Source organism: Sinohyriopsis cumingii, chromosome 13 (assembly GCF_028554795.1).
Source record: "Sinohyriopsis cumingii isolate HCF-2022 chromosome 13, ASM2855479v2, whole genome shotgun sequence".
NCBI classification, from domain to species: Eukaryota; Metazoa; Mollusca; class Bivalvia; order Unionida; family Unionidae; genus Sinohyriopsis; species Sinohyriopsis cumingii.
The window spans coordinates 57,916,845-57,936,191 of NC_142973.1; the positions used below are offsets into that span (position 1 = coordinate 57,916,845).

Here is a 19,347-nt window from a genome sequence, read left to right on the forward strand (position 1 = left end):
TCGTGTATATCATGTTACTTTACACATAAAACACCTGTTTTGTATTACTTCGCCAAATAAAACATTTAGAGTGAACAGAGTTACCTTGTATCATAAAGACAATTAAACTAAAGACTTTAACAGGAAATAGAGGCAATGAAGTATACAAATTTCAAAATAATGATAAAGTTGGGACATAATTCATTCAAGTTTTTTTCTTTCCATCTAATTAAAATCTTGTTTCAGTTTCGATTCAAAATAGATCACTAATACCTAATTTCGATAATCCATTGACAAATGTATGCTCAGAGGACAATATAGTATTCATATCTTCAAATCTGACAGCAATGCAGTACCTCGGAGTCTATTTCTCTCAGAAAGCTCCACCTGTCAATCATCTGGAATAGTTTAAGTGTTATTAATTTACAATCCTACTTCCTGACCTGGGGCGTGTAAGGACTTGCACCCTGTCTTATGAGCTCCTTGTCAACCTGGTAATGCTGGATATCCAACGTAACCAGTCCGTGGTAGTACAGGTGCATTAACATGTGACTGAAACACAGAGGGAATACAAAACTAAATCGCTTAGGGAACCATTATCCTTAACTTAAACAATTCAAGCATGCAGTCGAAAAGCAAAAGTTAATAACCATATAATATCTAAATCAAAACATAAATGCTATATTGACATTTAGAAGAGAAAAAAACTGTATAAGCAAATTGTCGACCAGTATAATTGGCATCTTATAAAACACAATATTTTTTCCTTTATAATATTCAGTGTCAGAAATGTGATATTTGTCAGCGATGTGTCTGGTTTTTATGACTATAGTCCTAGTTCGTGCATTTGGATATGGATTTTCTATTTCTTTACACATACTCTCTTTTTTACTTGTAACAGTGGCGCCTTTTGACAACCAAATATTTTGTATGCAGTTGTGTATATTCATCATACATGTGCTAAACGCGAGATAGTGAAATTCACAATATTTCAACTCTGGAAATATAATTATGATCTTTAAGCATGTTTGATAATAATTCACGGAAACTTAACTCCTCCACCCCTAAAAATCAGTTAAACCTAAAATTAATGAGAATGGGTTGAAAACGTAGGAGTTTAGATAATCGAGTTATAATTCTACATATTAAAACCGTATTGAGGACGTGTAGTTGGTCCCGATGACCCGAAAACTGTATTAATTAAGCTGTATTGTATTATGTGAATATGTGAAAGACTTACTGGTTCTGTTATTTGCTAACAGAAAACATTTTGCTTTATATTTGTGGTCATAAATCAGATATTGGAAAGGCATAATTTTCTAATATACCAGTAATATTTATGCTGAATGATTACGAATACACCGACAAAATACCAGATGCATTAATAGTATTATAGACGATTAGAGATAAAGAGCCCGTACATTAAATGTATCCTGTGCACTACCTGCCGTTTGTAGTAGTTACGACAACCAGTCGGTCTTTTTCACCACAGCCTAGCAAAGTAACCGTGGAAACTTCCTCGAGGCAAAGATAGGGAAGTTTCTTCCAGACTTCTGAAATGGAAGAAAATTTAAATAACTTATACACCGTGCAGTACAGCGTCAAAATACATGTAGTCAAACTGGTTAAAAGGCCAGACCCATGTAATTTTAATTAAAACAGAGTTTTGCAAATACAAGATTTAACTTACATTTAGTTACCGCCAATCTTATTGGACTGTTTCTTATGTATTGCTCTCTCGTAAAAGTGGAAATCGGATGGATAATCTGAACTAATTAGCAAGCTTAGGTTTATCGACTGAAAAGCATGGACCTTTGATTTAAATAAGATACCTGCAAGGGTCATGAAGTGCAGATGTCCGGTCTTGACTGACTCCATACTCAGAATGTCCATTCTCAATATTAGCCTAGCGGAAGTCCAAAACGCAAACAACAAAAAAATCATCTCGATTTGTAAAGGCATGCAATGCTTTGAACATACTACAGTCCATGATTTTACAGGGATCCAATGTTTTGGACATACTGCAGTCTAGCATTTTACAGACAGGCAATGATCTGAACGTACTTCAGTCAATAATTCTACAGGCATGCAATGCTTTGGACATACGACAGTCTAGAATTCTACAGGCATGCAATATTTGGACATAATACAGTCAAGGAATTTACAAGGATGAAATACTTTCGACATACTGCAGTCTATCATTCTACTCGGATGCAATGATTTGAACGTACTGCAATCTAGACTTCTACTGGGGATGCAATGCGTTGGACATACTGCAGTCTGGAATTCTACAGGGATACAATGCTTTGTATATACTGCTGTCTATGATTTTACAGGGATGCATTGGTCATACTACAGTCTGGAATTCCACAGGGATGAAATGCTTTGGTCATGCTACAGTCAGTAATCTACAGGAATCAATTCTTAGGTATACTGCAGTCTAGCATTCAGTCTAGTTTCCTACAGGAATACAATGATTTGAACGTACTGCAGTCTAGCATTCAGTCCAGTTTTCTACAGGAATACAATGACTTGAACGTACTGCAGTCTAGCATTCAGTCTAGTTTTCTACAGGAATACAATGATTTTAACGTACTGCAGTCTAGCATTCAGTCTAGTTTTCTACAGGAATACAATGATTTGAACGTACTGCAGTCTAGCATTCAGTCTAGTTTTCTACAGGAATACAATGACTTGAACGTACTGCAGTCTAGCATTCAGTCCAGTTTTCTACAGGAATCCAATGACTTGAACGTACTGCAGTCTAGCATTCAGTCCAGTTTTCTACAGGAATACAATGATTTGAACGTACTGCAGTCTAGCATTCAGTCTAGTTTTCTACAGGAATACAATGATTTGAACGTACTGCAGTCTAGCATTCAGTCTAGTTTTCTACAGGAATACAATGACTTGAACGTACTGCAGTCTAGCATTCAGTCTAGTTTTCTACAGGAATACAATGATTTTAACGTACTGCAGTCTAGCATTCAGTCTAGTTTTCTACAGGAATACAATGATTTGAACGTACTGCAGTCTAGCATTCAGTCTAGTTTTCTACAGGAATACAATGACTTGAACGTACTGCAGTCTAGCATTCAGTCCAGTTTTCTACAGGAATCCAATGACTTGAACGTACTGCAGTCTAGCATTCAGTCCAGTTTTCTACAGGAATACAATGATTTGAACGTACTGCAGTCTAGCATTCAGTCTAGTTTTCTACAGGAATACAATGATTTGAACGTACTGCAGTCTAGCATTCAGTCTAGTTTTCTACAGGAATACAATGACTTGAACGTACTGCAGTCTAGCATTCAGTCTAGTTTTCTACAGGAATACAATGACTTGAACGTACTGCATTCTAGCATTCAGTCTAGTTTTCTACAGGAATACAATGATTTGAACGTACTGCAGTCTAGCATTCAGTCCAGTTTTCTACAGGAATCCAATGATTTGAACGTACTGCAGTCTAGCATTCAGTCTAGTTTTCTACAGGAATGCAATGATTTGAACGTACTGCAGTCTAGCATTCTAAAGGCATACAATGATCTGAACTTACTGCAGTCTAGAATTCAAAAGACATGCAATGCTTTGGACATACTGCAGTCTAGAATTCAAAAGACATGCAATGCTTTGGACATACTGCAGTCTAGAATTCTAAAGGCATACAATGATCTGAACGTACTGCAGTCTAGGATTCTACAGAGATGCAATGCTTTAGACATACTGCAGTTTGGAATTCTACAGGGATGCTATGCTTTGGATATACTGCAGTCTAACATTCAGTCTAACATTCTGCAGGGATACAATGCTTTGGTCATACTGCAGTCTAGAATTCTACATGCATGCAATGATTTGGATATCCTGCTGTCTAGCATTCAGTCTAACATTCTACAATGATCCTATACTTTAGGCATTCTGCAGTCTAGAATTATACAGGCATGCAATGATTTGGATATCCTGTTGTCTAGCATTCATTCTAACATTCTACAGGGATAAAATGCTTTGGATATACTGCCGTCTAACATTCAGTCTAACATTCTACAGGGATCCAATACTCTAGGCATACTGCAGTCTAGAATTCTACAGGCATGAAGTGATTTGGATATAGTGCTGTCTAGCATTCAGTCTAACTTTCTACAGGGATACAATGCTTTGGTCATACTGCAGTCAAGAATTCTACCTGGATCCAATGTTTTCGGCATATATATCACGAGTGAATGGAAACTTGGTACTTTCACTACTGACAACACAAAATGTTCCAATTCACGAGTGACATATGTTCTTAATACTCTTCCATAGAACCTCGATTTTCTTTTTATGATATATTGTTTCGGGCAGAAACATTTCATTTGCATAGATTTTTCTTTTCTATTTTGTGCTATTGCGATTAAATGCTGCATTTTCTTGCCAATTAATTTGTTTAAAAGAATTACATATGTGATTGATGACTGTTTTGGGGTAATTTGAAAATGGTCGTTCAATCCATTCGAGCAGCACTGTTTGATTTGGCAAGTAAGTAGCAAGCTGAGCATGATATCAGACAAACATGTTGACGTAAGAATAATAAATAGAGGATATTTTATTTTATTTACAAATACTGCATTATGTGGTATAAAAAGCATAATATTTTAGCGAGTAACTACATGAACCACGAAATGAAATGATCATGTGCACAGGTAAAGAAATTTTTTCTTTTACAATAGATCAATCTTGCATCTGAATAGAAGCGAGGAATATATATATATATATATATATATATATATATATATATATATATATATATATATATATATATATATATATATATATTGATTTAATTATATCTGATTTAATATATATTTATTTCAATTTAATTGTTTGTTTGTCAGTTTTTAAAAACATTATTTTTCATTACATGCTATTGTAATGTAAATTTATTCACGGGAGATGATACTTTTTCCAGATTATAGTTTGAACTGTACTGTTCGTTTTAGTAAACACCAGGTGTTGAATTAGATCCTGACCTTGATTCAAAATTAGTAGCAACCACCTAATTAAGTTCTGGTTTTATTTTAAAATGATTGGTTGTTATCGAGGTCATGATGGGGCTACTGATTTAAAATGCAAACAATATTTTTAATTTTATTTCTTAGAGTGAAATGATTGGGTCTTATCGAGGACATACATGGGCTACATGTTTTTTTTATATATGTAAACATGTCCATGTGACCCTTATCCGGGGTGTAAAATTCTAGTTTTAAATCATCATATTAGAGAAGTAAACACAGTTGGGATTTTTCCTTTACACTGGAAGGTGTTGTGTCGTTTGGAGTTATTTCAAATTACTTGGATTCAAAAGGATTAATTCTTTTTCCTGGAAAATACGTGTGCTCATGTGAAATTCCTGAACAAAGACAGCTCTTATAAATATTTATTCAGATTTCCAAAATCGGAGTAATATTTCTTGTTTCTACAAGGAAATGACTTCAACACTACAGGTTACATCATACATCATCGTCTTCTATCTTGAAAAGAGCGTCCGCCTCGGATGCGGGAGGTCCTGGGTTCGATCCCCGGCCGAGTCATACCAAAGACTTACAAAAATGGTACTAACAGCTGCTTCGCTTGGCGCTCAGCATTAAGAGGTTAGTATTAGGACTGGTCGGCCCGGTGTCAGGATAATGTGACTGGTTGGGACATCATGCTACATGTCTGCGGCATGATGCCCCAGTGCTAGACATCACTATAAACTGCCACATTGCAGACATCGTAGCGATATGACTGGAAAATTGTTAAAGCTACGCTAAAAATCCAAATCACATCACATTACATCTATCTTGAAAGCTTCGTGGGGACTCGAACTTGAAATTATAAGAACATTTTATTATTAGTACTTCTAAAATTTTATTCGTGGATTATTCTTGGATTATTCTTGGATTATTTTTGGATTTGATTCCTAAAACCGTAAGTTTATATCTTTTCATTTTTACAGAATTTTCCAGGGAAATAAATTGCTATATTTTTTCAAAGCTTCTTGTTTTCACTCTTTCTTGTATTACTGTTCATTCGAGACTAAACACGTACACATAGAAGCTTTCTACACACACACACACACACACACACACACACACACACACACTGCGTTCATTACTTGACAAACATGCCCCAGCTTCCAAGTGCAGAGTATCAATTCAAAAGTGTTCTCCATGGTATAGCAGTGTTAGGGACCAGCTTCGCATTGCTAAAAGAGACCGCCGTAAAGCTGAGAGGCTTTGACTTTCCACCAGACTCACTATTCATAAGCAAATCTATGAAGCCGCTAAGAAGAATGTCACATATATAGTCCATGCAGCGAAATCAGCCCACTACACTACTAAGATCATGGAAAGTTTCAGCTGCAAAGAGCTCTTCGAGATTGCTAACAAGCTAATGTCAAGGAACAAATCTACACCACTTCCAACTACCTTCTCTCCAGTTGACCTTCCGGACATGTTTGCAAATTTATTCCGTGACAAAGTACAAACCATTAGAGATAAGCTTGACACCACAATTTCAATTGCCTCGTCGTCACCATACAGTTGGGATACAGAATTTGAGCGGCAATCATTAGCAGCATTTGAACCTGTCTCTATGGATTTCGTACGTACAATCCTGATGAAGAGTACACCAAAGTGATGTGAACTTGATCCAATTCCAACATCAGTGCTGCTTGATTGCTTAGATCCAGTATTGCCTTCACTAACTGATGTTATTAATAGCTCTCTCTCGTCCGTGGAACTCCCATCATTTTTCAAAACTGCCATTGTAAAGCCTTAGTCTGCTGAAGAAATCAACAATAGACCATAACGATTTAAAGAACTACCACCCAGGTTCTAATCTCCCATTCACATAAAAAAATCTTAGAAAAGATTGTTCTATCCCAGCTTGTATCTCATCTAAATTCAAAACAGTCTTTTTAGCAATGTACAATCTGCATATCGCCCTTGCCACAGTACTGAAACTACTCTTCTAAAAGTAGTTAATGACATTGTCTCTGCATTAGATAGCGGAAAGATTACAGTCCTCACCCTCCTTGATTTGTCTGCAGCATTTGACACAATAGACCATGATATATTACTTCTCCGTCTCCAGCATGTATTTGGCATTCATGATACAGCCTTACTGTGGTTCAAGTCCTACTTGGTCAACAGGACACAAATTGTGTCTTCAAATGGAATACACTCCAGCCCAGTTAATATATGTTGTGGTGTTCCACAGGGGTCTGTTCTTGGACCTGTTCTCTTCATTATATACCCTCAGCCGCTCTCAAATGTCATAGATCATCATCCAGTGTCTCACCAATTGTACGCTGATGACACCCAAATATACAAATCTAACCACCCAACTGAAGTTGATGCTACCATCCAAGGTGTAGAGAGGTACATTTCTGATGTGAAATCATGGATGACATGTAACAAGCTGCAGATGAATGATGATAAAACTGAGGCCACTCTGATCACAACACAAAGACTTTCTCATTCACATCCTTTACCTCAAACAATAAATATCAGCAACACTAACATTAAATTCACACAATCAGTACGAAACCTAGGTGTTACTCTGGACAGTGCTCTCACATTGCACCAACATGTCATGAACATATGCAAGGATGCATATCTTGAGCTGAGACGCATCATCTCAATTCGCAAATATCTTTCAGTTGATGCCACTAAAATACTTGTGTGTTCATTAGTACTTTCAAGACTGGACTATTGTAACTCAGTTCTGTCTGGTTCATCTCAATATCTGCTCCAGAAACTTCAAAAAGTTCGAAACACAGCTTCTCGGTTCATACTTAGAGTACCACGATCAGAGCACACCTCTCTGCTGCTCTGTACCCTACCCTGGCTATCCATTCGATCCAGAATCAAACACAAACTTTGTTCTCTGTGCTACGTTTCACTGTCGGACTCCAGTCCAACATACCTATCCGACCTCACCCATGTGTACACACTAGCAAGATACTTACGCTCCTCTTCTGACAATCGTATACTCATTATTCCCACTATGAAAACAAAGTTATATGGACAGCGTTCTTTTGCATACCAGGGCCCAACAACGTGGAATGAATTGCCCACTGAACTTAGACACAAAGTCACAGTGATCACATTCAAGAAGGCTCTCAAAACTCACTTATTTCAACTGCAAGAACAAACTTAAAGACCTAATAATGTTTCCTACCTTAAATATTCTCAGCATGTTTTTTAATGTTTTCTAATTTCATGTTGTTTGTTTTTGTAATCATATCATTATATGTTTTTTATCTTATAGGTCTTGTCTAATGATGAAAAGCGCTTAGAGCTTCCAAAGATTAGGCGCTATACAAAGTCCTCATTATTATTATTATTATTATTACTATTATAATATATATATATATATATATATATATATATATATATATATATATATATATATATATATATATATATATATATATATAACTGATCAATAAAATAACATCGATTCTAGAGACGGGTTTGATCTGGATGACCTAACCTATTTCTACTATTTCTATAATTTACACTGGAGTTTAATTTAAACAAATTTCCAAAATAAGAAAATCACCACATATTTTCTAAATTTCACTGTTAAGTATACAATATATTAAAATGAACACTTTGAAAAGAACATAAACAAATAAATAAAGTTTACTGCAAAGTGATTTCGCAGCATCCCTGCTTAACTTTGACTGGTGTCTTACAGGGCAGTTCTTGTGCAGTATTACATGTGCATTAGTTTTCATCAAAATGTATTATAGAGAGAAATTTGCTAATGCAAAGGTGAACATAAATTCATTCTGCATTTGATTTATGTCACATCGCGTCTTGCGCCAACAATGTAAATACTTTCTCTCAGGCATATACAATCTTTCTTCGGCTACTGTAGCTACACGCCTATAACGCTTACCCAACGGCAAGCACCATAGATCCTTACCTGGAGATCATGCAAGTCTGAGACTAAGCTTTCACTTTAAGCCAATCGAAAGTGGCATTTCAAAAGTAAGCATCATGTGACTTGCTGACAACGGAAACTCAAGCTCAAACTAAAACTCAGAATGTTTAGGATTTCAAGGGCGGGTCCAAGATCTGACTATGTCTTTGAGACTAAATTTCACTACCTACCAATAAAATCTATCCTTTCAAATCTAAATTTGTCTGTAGATGTTCTCTTCCATGCACTCAGAAAAGAGTCTTCATAACGTAACATTGTTTGTGATTTGCTGAAATAAAATATCTATATCACAATCAAGGCTCAAGAGTTTGATAATTTCCTATCCATATCTGCATCGCAAAATGTGCCAGCAGAGTAGAATCTATATGACGTTCATACTATTAACAGCGCAGACCCTGATATACCGGTGCAATTTGTTATTGTAGTTCTGTGTTTATGCTGTTCATAATATTTTTTGCCTTATGCATGAGCCAATTAACTATTATCTTTGCAATGTATTATTACCATTATCGTGATTGCACACGAGGAATATTTCTTATGCCAGCTTCTACGTTCCTAAAGTCCGAGTAATATAGTGACAAACAAAGCACGCCTACCAAACATCGTATATCACAAGCTATGCTTCACAGATATAAGAAGAGGCTTTTTGTTGTTGTTGTGGGGTTTAACGCCATTTTTCAGCAGAAGATAGGCTATTCATGGCGGCCAGTATTAATGGTGGAGGAAGAACCCGGGAAACTCCGGAAAGAACCACCGACCCACGAGAAGCTACTGGCAAGATTTCTCACATACCCACATAGGCCGAACCCGAGACTCGAACCCACGCAGACAGAGGTGAGATGGCAGTGATCCGTAACGGTGAGTGCTTTAGACCACTCGGCCACTCGGGCCCCGTAAGAAGAGGCAGATTAGGAAATCAGCCATTTGTGATATTCATTCTTTCTTTGTATCTAATTTGTTTTCTTGTCATTATATACATGAATGCTAATGCAATTTAAGGATGCAGCTTGCTGAAACTGTTGAGCATAGAACTGTATTGGCAAATGGAAATACGATGAAACATAGAATGTTCTGACAAATCGTTCGCATGTTCGCCATTGCATACTATTGCGCAATATTAAGTGTCATCTGTCAATCAATATCATTCCAGCGCTTATGAAATGTCTCTCTTCCTCCTAATTATCTTAACCTTTACACAGATATGTGAATTTGCATGCAATTACCACTATCAGCCTCTAAATGGCGTGGTTTACATCAAGTTTTTAAAAACTTACTGTTTAAGCATTTTATTGTTAGTTTTTTTTTTTGTTGGCATTTTGTTGTTGTCCAAAACGAACACATATCAATTTTCACTTTTTAAAGTAGTTTAATGACTTAATATTTCCACCAACTTGCTTTAGACCGATGAAGATTTAAAACCACCCACTTTCAGCTGTGGGAGCTACCTCGCGATAACGGTCATAACCGCGAAAATATATATGTATGTCAGTAAAAACATGCCAGGTAATTATAGACCGTCTTATTGCTGCATATGTGTGCTACTTCGGCTATTGTAACTTTGGCCTTGCACATGAACGGAATATGTACATTTTTAAATGGAGAAAAATATAAATAATGGAAAACAGCTGAACAAAATAAAAGGGATGTCAATAGTGTGCCTATAAATGCAAAAGTGATCATATAAATTTGATGACATTTTATTACATATCGGAAATCATTCATGTAGAACGGGTTGAATTTACGTGTGGTATGGATATAAAATTAACAGCTCTTGACAAACACAGCAAAAGAAAAGTCACCAAAAATATCTCGAAGAAATGTGATTGAAAAAAATGAGGATCATAAGAATGAATATATGCAACAAAGAGAATAATGCTGAACAATAATTATGCATTTGATTGAAAGAGGAAAACAAGCAAGAGTAATCGTGTTATGGTTTATTACTTAGTTTATGTATAAAAATGTTACTATTAAAAAATATGTACTTTAAAAAATTGCAAGAATGACACAATAGCAATGTTGCACAAATCATTTTACTATCTCTCAATTAACAGAAATATGGCACGAATATTTAAAAGACGAATGTTAACTGCACCACAACAAATCCCATTCACGCCCCTAAACATTTTGGATTACAATGCTTTAACATTTGACAGTGATGATTCTATTAATAGATGCAGAGCGCAGGATTATATTACATTTTGACACAATCAACTTATTTAGGTAAAATGAATATCAACAGATGGGTGCGCAATATGTTATGGGCATTGAACAGATGAAACAATAGAGTCGTGAAATCAGTTTGTGTCTACTTTACAATATAATAAATATTATTTGAATGTGTAATACCTTTACCTAGTGAACAAAGACTTAATAATAATAATAACAACAATAAAAACATAGATCTCAATTACATACATCTGTAATACCTTTAATATTCGTAAAAATCATGGCTGGAGATACATAATGGATACAAATAAATTAGTGTTATATAATTTTTTTTAAAAATAGTGTGCCTAAATTAACTAGTGACGTGAGACCCCAAATTGGAGGTAAGAGATTGAGTATAGTTACTTGAAAATTTGAAATGTGGATGTCAAACGGAATTTACAACAAAATAATTATCGCCAATCTGGAAATAGAATGAATTTTTTTTTATAAAGAGGATAGATTGGTTTGACAGTAAAATAATAGCCATTCAGAATCAAAACATCTAATCTTGTGTTACAATTATTTTAGGTGCTCAAGTTTTAAAATAAATATTTAATGCACAGTGATTTTTTACTTTTCAAGACACATTTTACAGGTTATTTTATCGATTAATTTTGGGCTTACAAAGCCGTGATTCAGACGAAAACAGAACGATGAGAATTCAGCAATATAGTTCAGATTCAGAAAGTAGTCTTGAAAATAATATTGGTGGTGAAGACAAATTTTTATTAATGACTGATGTGGCGATGAAAATGGGTTGCATTGTTGGTTACAACAACAATTTGAAAACATCACCTGCTAACCTGAAACTATACCTGACTGTTGCTATATGGTAAGAAATACGATTCTGGTAACAGATAAATAGCCACTAAAACTTCATCGAAAAAATAGACAATGAAATAGGAGAAGGGAACGCGGATAAGAACTATGTAGGTCATTATGACAAAATACTGACAGTCTTATAGTCGCCACTGTGCATGATTTAAACCAGAAATATAATCAAATAAACAAACAACATGTTCTAGTCCTGATGATTATAGAAATAGCTCGCTTCATTTTCTTTATGAAACAACGAAATATATTTTCTTATTTATTTGTTTTTATCGTTTCTTTTCCAGTGTCTGTACATCTTAATAAAAATGCAACCAACAATACTACAGAAAAAAAGCAAATTGACGTCATATAATATCTGATTACAAGTACATTTTTATAACTTATTAAAATACCAAATATACCAGCCAGTATTGTTATTGAGTTTGTGCAAGCATTTTCACCTTTAAAATCTTCACCACCAGCACTTTTTTCTTCCCCACTTTCTGTTTTCTTCTAACACTTTCCAACAGTTCTTCAAATTTAACTTTTTTTTGGTTGCATCTGTGTTTTCGCTGGTATCTTTCTTTATAGCCTCTATCTGTTTGTCACACATTTCAAGGTCTGATTGTATCTGGTCTATCATTAATTCCGCAACTGTTACTGTGTCTAATTAAAATCAAAATATATTTTTTCTTGCGGAGTAAATAACCTTTGTTCTGCAGGTGGAAGTATCGACTTTTTGAATCATTTCTTTGTATTTATCTATTATAGTCTCTGCCTCTTTTATTTGGTGGTCAATTGGTTTATCTACGTTGTATGTTGGTGGTCAGTTGGTTCATCTACGTTGATTGTTGGTGGTCAGTTGGTTCATCTGTTTTGATTGTTGATGGTTTAATTGGTCTATTTGCGTTATTTGTTGCATCTCTGCTGCTCTAAAATTTGTGTTGTTTGTGTGATGGTAATTGTTGCTTCTGGCAGATGGTTAAGTTGGTTTTATCGGACGACTGTGTTCTGTTCTGTTTCTTGTAATGTAGGAAACACGCGACGTTTATATGTATGGTTAATTATTTTTGCCCGCACATTTCTATTGAACCAAATGTTTGGGGGGAAAAACTTCGCAGCTAGCATGGCTACTTTTTTCCCATTAAATCTCACTAATTGTTTCCTTGTATGTAAACCCTGTGTGTATTGTGCTATCAAGCAAGATTTTTCTGGATTATTTACATGAGAAAGCCTTATTTTATTTCCCTGTGTTGTTAAATTTAAATAATGTATTGTCAATGGGTTCCTTTTTCGTATTTATTTAAACCAATTATAGTCTCATTTTAACTCAGTGGATTAATTTTGCTTGGTAAACCGGTTAGGTAGTTGTAACACCATCTATCAGGTTACATTCCTGTACATATGGTTCTCTATCTTGCATCCTAATATTCTCTCGCATTATCTTTATGCATTTGAAAATCTTTATGGAGGATCACCACCTTCTGGAAAACTATCTTCTGTCAATTTAACGTCACTGAAACTGATCATGATTATTACTTCAGAGATGATGAAATAGTAGTAACGTTTTCGCTCTGGAAACTGAACAATATTGGTAAGAGTTGCAAATAATTATAGTAACTGCTAGATAACTCTTAAAACTGTAACAATGCGTTTGAAGAAATGAACGAAAAGCAAACGAAGAACACATCTGAGTTCATTTTCAATGCAACATCACCAACACTGTTAAAGTCATTGCAATAATATCTTGATGCGTAAATGCCTGCCAGATTCTGGTATAAATGAATGACCAGAAAGCTACTTAAGTGATAGAATGTGGTAATGTGATTTCGAGTCAGAAAACATCTGTCCCCAGTACAATGTATTAGTTCAAACACTCGATCTACTAACGATAAATACAATAAGGAAATTCGTTTATTTTATTATTACATTGCTGTAGAGAACTGTCGATGTGGTTGCTGAAGTTCCTTAAACAAATGACATTCTTGATTAAGAACGATTTTACTAGTTTTTGTATTTTGTAAAAATGATAGAGGAACTGATCGAGAAGGATATAAGCGATAAATAGATAACGATTAATGTGGAACAATTACCCTTGAATTAGGACAACAGTTTATGGAAACAAAAAGGCTTCTTTTACAAGGATGAAAAACGCTTGGAACTCAGTAATGAAGGTAATAACAATGGATAAATGGATAACTATTGAATATAACTTGAATTCATAAGCACGCGCGATGCTCCAGGCCATAAATCAACTAGCGTTCGACACGATATCTACTTGCCGATAAACATAAAAGATAATGTAGATTCATACAGAATGTTTATTTACCTTGTTTCTCTTGCTCCGGTAAACATTAAAACAACCAAATCAAATGTATACATTTAAAACGTTTCCATTCAAATAAATTGATGAATTACATATTTAGATTGATAATTGGTTCTTTTTGTTTACTGCGATTGATGTACTTATAAATGTGCATTTGACCAATGGAGTATAAAAGGTGTGTTACATGTAGTTTTGAATCAAAATACAAAACTCGAAGAAATTCAAAATTATAAAGACATTTCAAAACCACCAGCACTGATAAATATGTCGAATGTAATAAGATGCATGTTTATCATTGCAATTCCCAGATAAAATATACCATTGGTGCAATAAAAATAATTACATAATGGTGTTCGGTATTAACTTTGCAAACATTCCTAAAACGAAAACGATAAATCTTACATAAAAGATAACACTTTATTGTAATAGATACTGAGCACGTTGGAAGGGAAAGCGAATTGAAATACGTACGAAGAATGTTGATATTGTCGTAGAGGTATTTAGGTGATTTGTTGATTTTTGAAGATTCGATATGGTGATTAAACTCTAAACTATCTCTTCCATTTAGATAAGACGTTTTCTATTAATTTTTTCAGCATATCTTTAAAACCTTAGAACGCAAATAACCGTTATAAATTAAACAAAAACAAGTACACATGAGACGAATTTCTACATTATGCCGAGGGTAACAACAATATGAAAAAGGACACCCGCTTTACGACAACGAGAGAAATTAACACCGTCTCGGATACCCACACCAAGCTTTCGTTCGACATATAAACTATATATTTCAAATAATTCCATAATTATAACGATTATTGTTGGTGTAACAAAGTGTGGAAAGACAAAGTTTACACCAGAATTAACTGAAAGCCAATGTCGGCACTTACATGGCTGTGCTGTTATCAACTGACCAACCCTTTTGTCAGTTATAAGATTTACAGTAGAGAAATGGTTTTCAAAGACGACAATGTAAGTGTGACAGATAAAGATGACAACTTAGTAAATGGTTAGATGTACCAATCAGAATTTTCAGGGTACTAATGATCTGTTTCTCATAGACGCAAAGAAGAATGCATCACAATTTAAGCAAGTCAGCATTTAGTGGTAGATAAAACTGGTCATCGTTGTGGGATATATTGAAAAGGTGATTTTTATGTGCAATATCTCCGGATGCTCTTCCTATACAATCTCGCTATGTGCTTTTTTTTTACATATGATATACTGCGCAATATTCTTGATGTATATAAAAGAACCTCTTTCTGCAATAGGTTGGGCTATAGCGTCATTCCATGTTCTCCGTTCTGTTTCTGAGTTTTGCCGGGATATGTTTTCTTCCAGTGCTCCCACCCGATAACCAATGTCTGAGCTTTCCAAACCTTTACAAGCCCTTTTCCTTCGAAGCGCTGTTTTTCTGGCACTGCTAGAAATAAGATGTAAGTCAGGTTCCTCCTCTTGAGCCATTCCAGTACTATATCGTTTGGTTGGTCTGGACCTTAAAGTCTTGCAGGATGTCTTACTTGTTATTTAGAATAACTTTATCTAGCTTATGATCGTGCCACTTGTCTACGCTCGTAATCCTATATTGTAGAGAAAATCGCCAGTATATTGTCGGATTGGTTTATATTGCCGCTTTTGTGCTCACAGTGAGCTAGGTTATTGTATTCAATAGTCAGATGATTTACCGTGTCATGTTTACTCTTGCACATCCGCACTTTTGTACACTTGCCTGTACCTTCTTGGCCATGATTGTCTGGATATATGTTGTCATCAGAAAACCTTCTGTTTCTATGATTATTCAACATGAAGCCATCCTCAAGCACCCTCGCCGAACTGCCAATACATCTGTTATAACCTTTATCTACTACTTGAAAATTCTGATTTTTATGATAGTATTCATGCTTACCGGTCTTCCTACATGGACATTAATCATTAATTCTTTAGTAATCCTTTCCATTTCTGGTAGCTCTATTTTGTGTGTGTGTGTGTGTGTGTGTGTGGTTCGTTTCTTTTCATGCATTAAATCAATTGATTTGGAAGGACAGTACTGATGGAGTTTAAAGACATTTGCTATTGAAGCTATGACAGTCAGAAATTAGTAGCACATTGTACAAAGTTGCAAGCATGTACTCTCTCAAGAAGAAAAAGAGAATGATTATGTGAACACACGGAATTCAAGATCAGGGAACAGAGTGCATGATGACAGTTAGAAGAAACACAACACGTGCATTACTGTATTCTTAGCATAAACACATTCTTTTGATTGGCAGCTGGGTAACAGTAATTGGGCGCCAAGGTTTTCTGTAAATATTTCCTACTCAGATACAAAGTCGTAGTGAGCTGTGTGACATAAACACTTTCATAGTTTAAAAAAAGAAAATTAAACGTTCTTTTTGGTTTAACAAAGTGACTGGGTCATAATAGAAACAATGTGTTAATGATATATAGCACCTGGTATTCACATTAAATTGTTTCCTGGGAAATTATAACTAAACAACGACTTTCACCTTCCAAAACAACGTGTATTTCTAACATACAAAAAAGCCCATTGTGCCAGACTACGTTGACAGGACGAACAAAATCGCACTTTAGCTTTTGACCACTTACTTTAACTGGAATAATTCATTTTTTTTTAAAGAGCATTTCAAAATAGAGACACTTATAAGGTTGTTGAAAAAGAGTAGTAGCGTACAAACCATTATGAATATTGTACAATGTCTGAGGGGCAGAACAATTAGAAACGACAAAACTAAAAGACTCATTGTAAATGTAGGGAATGAAAGACAGTGTAAACGGAAGAAATCCAAGATACAATGTATACATGTACACATGTTTTTGGAGATTCGTATACATTTATTATTACTAGTGATTTGGCGATTGACTGTACCCATCAATGCCTAATGAACTTGCTTTTGAGAACCATTCTATGCTAGCCATTACCAGGAACGATGCATATTAACTTTCTAACACATCAATTAAATTAACACAAGGAGAATTTCCTCCTCCATATCAACCAGTTATGATGCGCCTACATGTTGTATGTGTGTTCTCTAATTCCTTTATGAATATGAGCGAAATCGCTGAAATAATATTTTTATCAATGACTTTTGACGTACAAATGCCAATAGTTGTTTTACACAACATACAGTAACGATCATTAGACATTGTAGGAGCTCGACTTTACTTAAAGAAAAATCACTTGTCATGAAACGACGACCATTAATACTGTCAGAATACATTACCCCCCTCGGTTATCGAACTTGGGACCTACAGTGCTCAACCACCTAACAGTCAAGAATTCTGCCATTTTCGCCTTACAGAAAAGCTCATGACCAGTCTAAGTAGTGATTACCTGTGAGACATGGATAGAGCGTGGTACCACTGCTGTTCTGTATTTAGTTTTGTCAGCAAGTTCGTGCTCGATTCATCTAGCAGGTACGGGCAATGGCAACATTTGCCTATGAATGTTAAATTGAATTGTCCAGGGTCCATTGCTAGAAATTTAATTTGACAGAGAGACACGCACACAGATAGAGAGCAAGAGAACTTACCCTCATCCAGGATTTGAGAATTGTCTACTTGGAAGCACAAGTTGATTGTTAGAGCCGCCATGCTGGTGTCCTGTCAAAGGTCGGATACAGATTATCCCAGGTATCCAATGCATGAACGAGCGATGGGAGTTATTTACTATTCCGCTGATGGAAATGATGTAAACGGTCACTTGAAATCCCAGTGAAATAACTGATGCAGAGGTGATGGAAATCTTAGTTTAGTGTAATATAGGTTACCTACGTAACTTCGTGACCGCCCCAAAATGCTCCAACAGTTCTTAAGGTTCCTTAGATATGTAAATAATTAGAGCATACAACTCTACAATGCAACGCGGTTCCTGTGTGCTCTGATGTGTATATTAGAAGAAATCTGTAGGCGATGTACCCAAGTGTGAATACAGCTGCTAGAATCTGGTAATGATTATGCCAGTGTCCTTGACTTGATAGATGTACGCCGTATGAGCAGTGGTATTTCCCCAAACCGAACATTTCATTCACAAATCGATACAATAATCGGACGCCAAGACCGGCACGGTGTATCAATAGTTAGTACACGTGATAATTCGACCATTCATACTCGTATTTGGATACAATGACATTAAAATCCAGATTTACGGAAAAGAACAAAATAAGAACGAGACTAGCAATACTCACAGATGTTTTGAAAATTATAAAAATTACCAGACGAGTTAGACTAGGGTGGCTATCGGCAAATTCTGATGTTATTAAGAGCAAAATTTATTTGTGTGGAAGTATCATGTACAGTCTTAAAATTCGCCCAGTCTTGATTTATTAGATATAAATTTTCAACTTAAAATTTTGGACACTATAGCAACAAAATAGTCCATTTAGAAGTTTGTCTGCTAAGTATGGTATAACCGAACTCATTCGTCTAGGTGTAAAACTAAAGTTGCTATACCTGAGAGTAGTGTATCGGAGATCCACCACCATTCTGCACTCTTATATCGCTTTTGTGTTCTTTGTTTTGTTGCTATTGTGTCCAGCATCATTGTATGTATGTATCATACATGGGACAGGCTCATCGCTATAGCCATTCTGTTTTCGGTGTTGATTCTTTGCATTCTTGCGGCGTCTTTTGACTTTGTACTTCATTTTAAAATTTAAAAATATATTTATTTATTTATTTGTTTATTTATTTATTTATTTATTTATTTATTTTTAGTTTTTCTTTTGTTTTTTCCCCCTCATCTTTCAACACAAAATCATGAAAAAATAAAACAAATAACCCATGTGGACTCAGGTATTTCCGGTTCAGTATCCCCGAATGTTGTCTCCATCTGCTTTTAGAGCATTTGTTTTCCTCTTTCATTTTGATGGCGATGCATGCTTTAGATTTAGGCATTCTTGGTAGTGATTAAATGAAATTGTTCATTCTTTAGAATATGAGCATTATGGTAGTTTGCGTATATTTTGGCGACAGCGTACAGTGAATAACGAGGCATTGTTGCAGATTCAAATGTGAAATCTGGTTCCCAC

General features: G+C 35.3%; 1 protein-coding gene across 8 annotated transcripts in view; it reads right to left on the bottom strand.

Annotated features, from left to right (window-relative positions):
- The window catches only part of LOC149785640 (spermine synthase-like), a 37,880-nt gene extending 19,407 nt beyond the window's left edge, over positions 1–18,473 (bottom strand). For 7 of the 8 annotated variants that reach the window (XR_016425430.1, XR_016425429.1, XM_089979465.1 and 4 more), the window contains exons 1-3: positions 17,851–18,473; positions 1,424–1,532; positions 423–531 (exon numbers count right to left, since the gene is read on the bottom strand). Coding sequence is in view for 6 of the 8 variants with exons in the window: in XM_089979465.1 (XP_089835591.1) it covers positions 423–531; positions 1,424–1,532; positions 17,851–17,911 (279 nt within the window). In the remaining 2 variants the exon portion in view is untranslated. Of the gene's footprint in view, positions 1–335; positions 532–1,423; positions 1,533–17,850 lie in introns of those variants that run through there. The other variant, XM_089979466.1, reaches the window with a different exon arrangement.
- Positions 18,474–19,347: the final 874 nt, after the last annotated feature.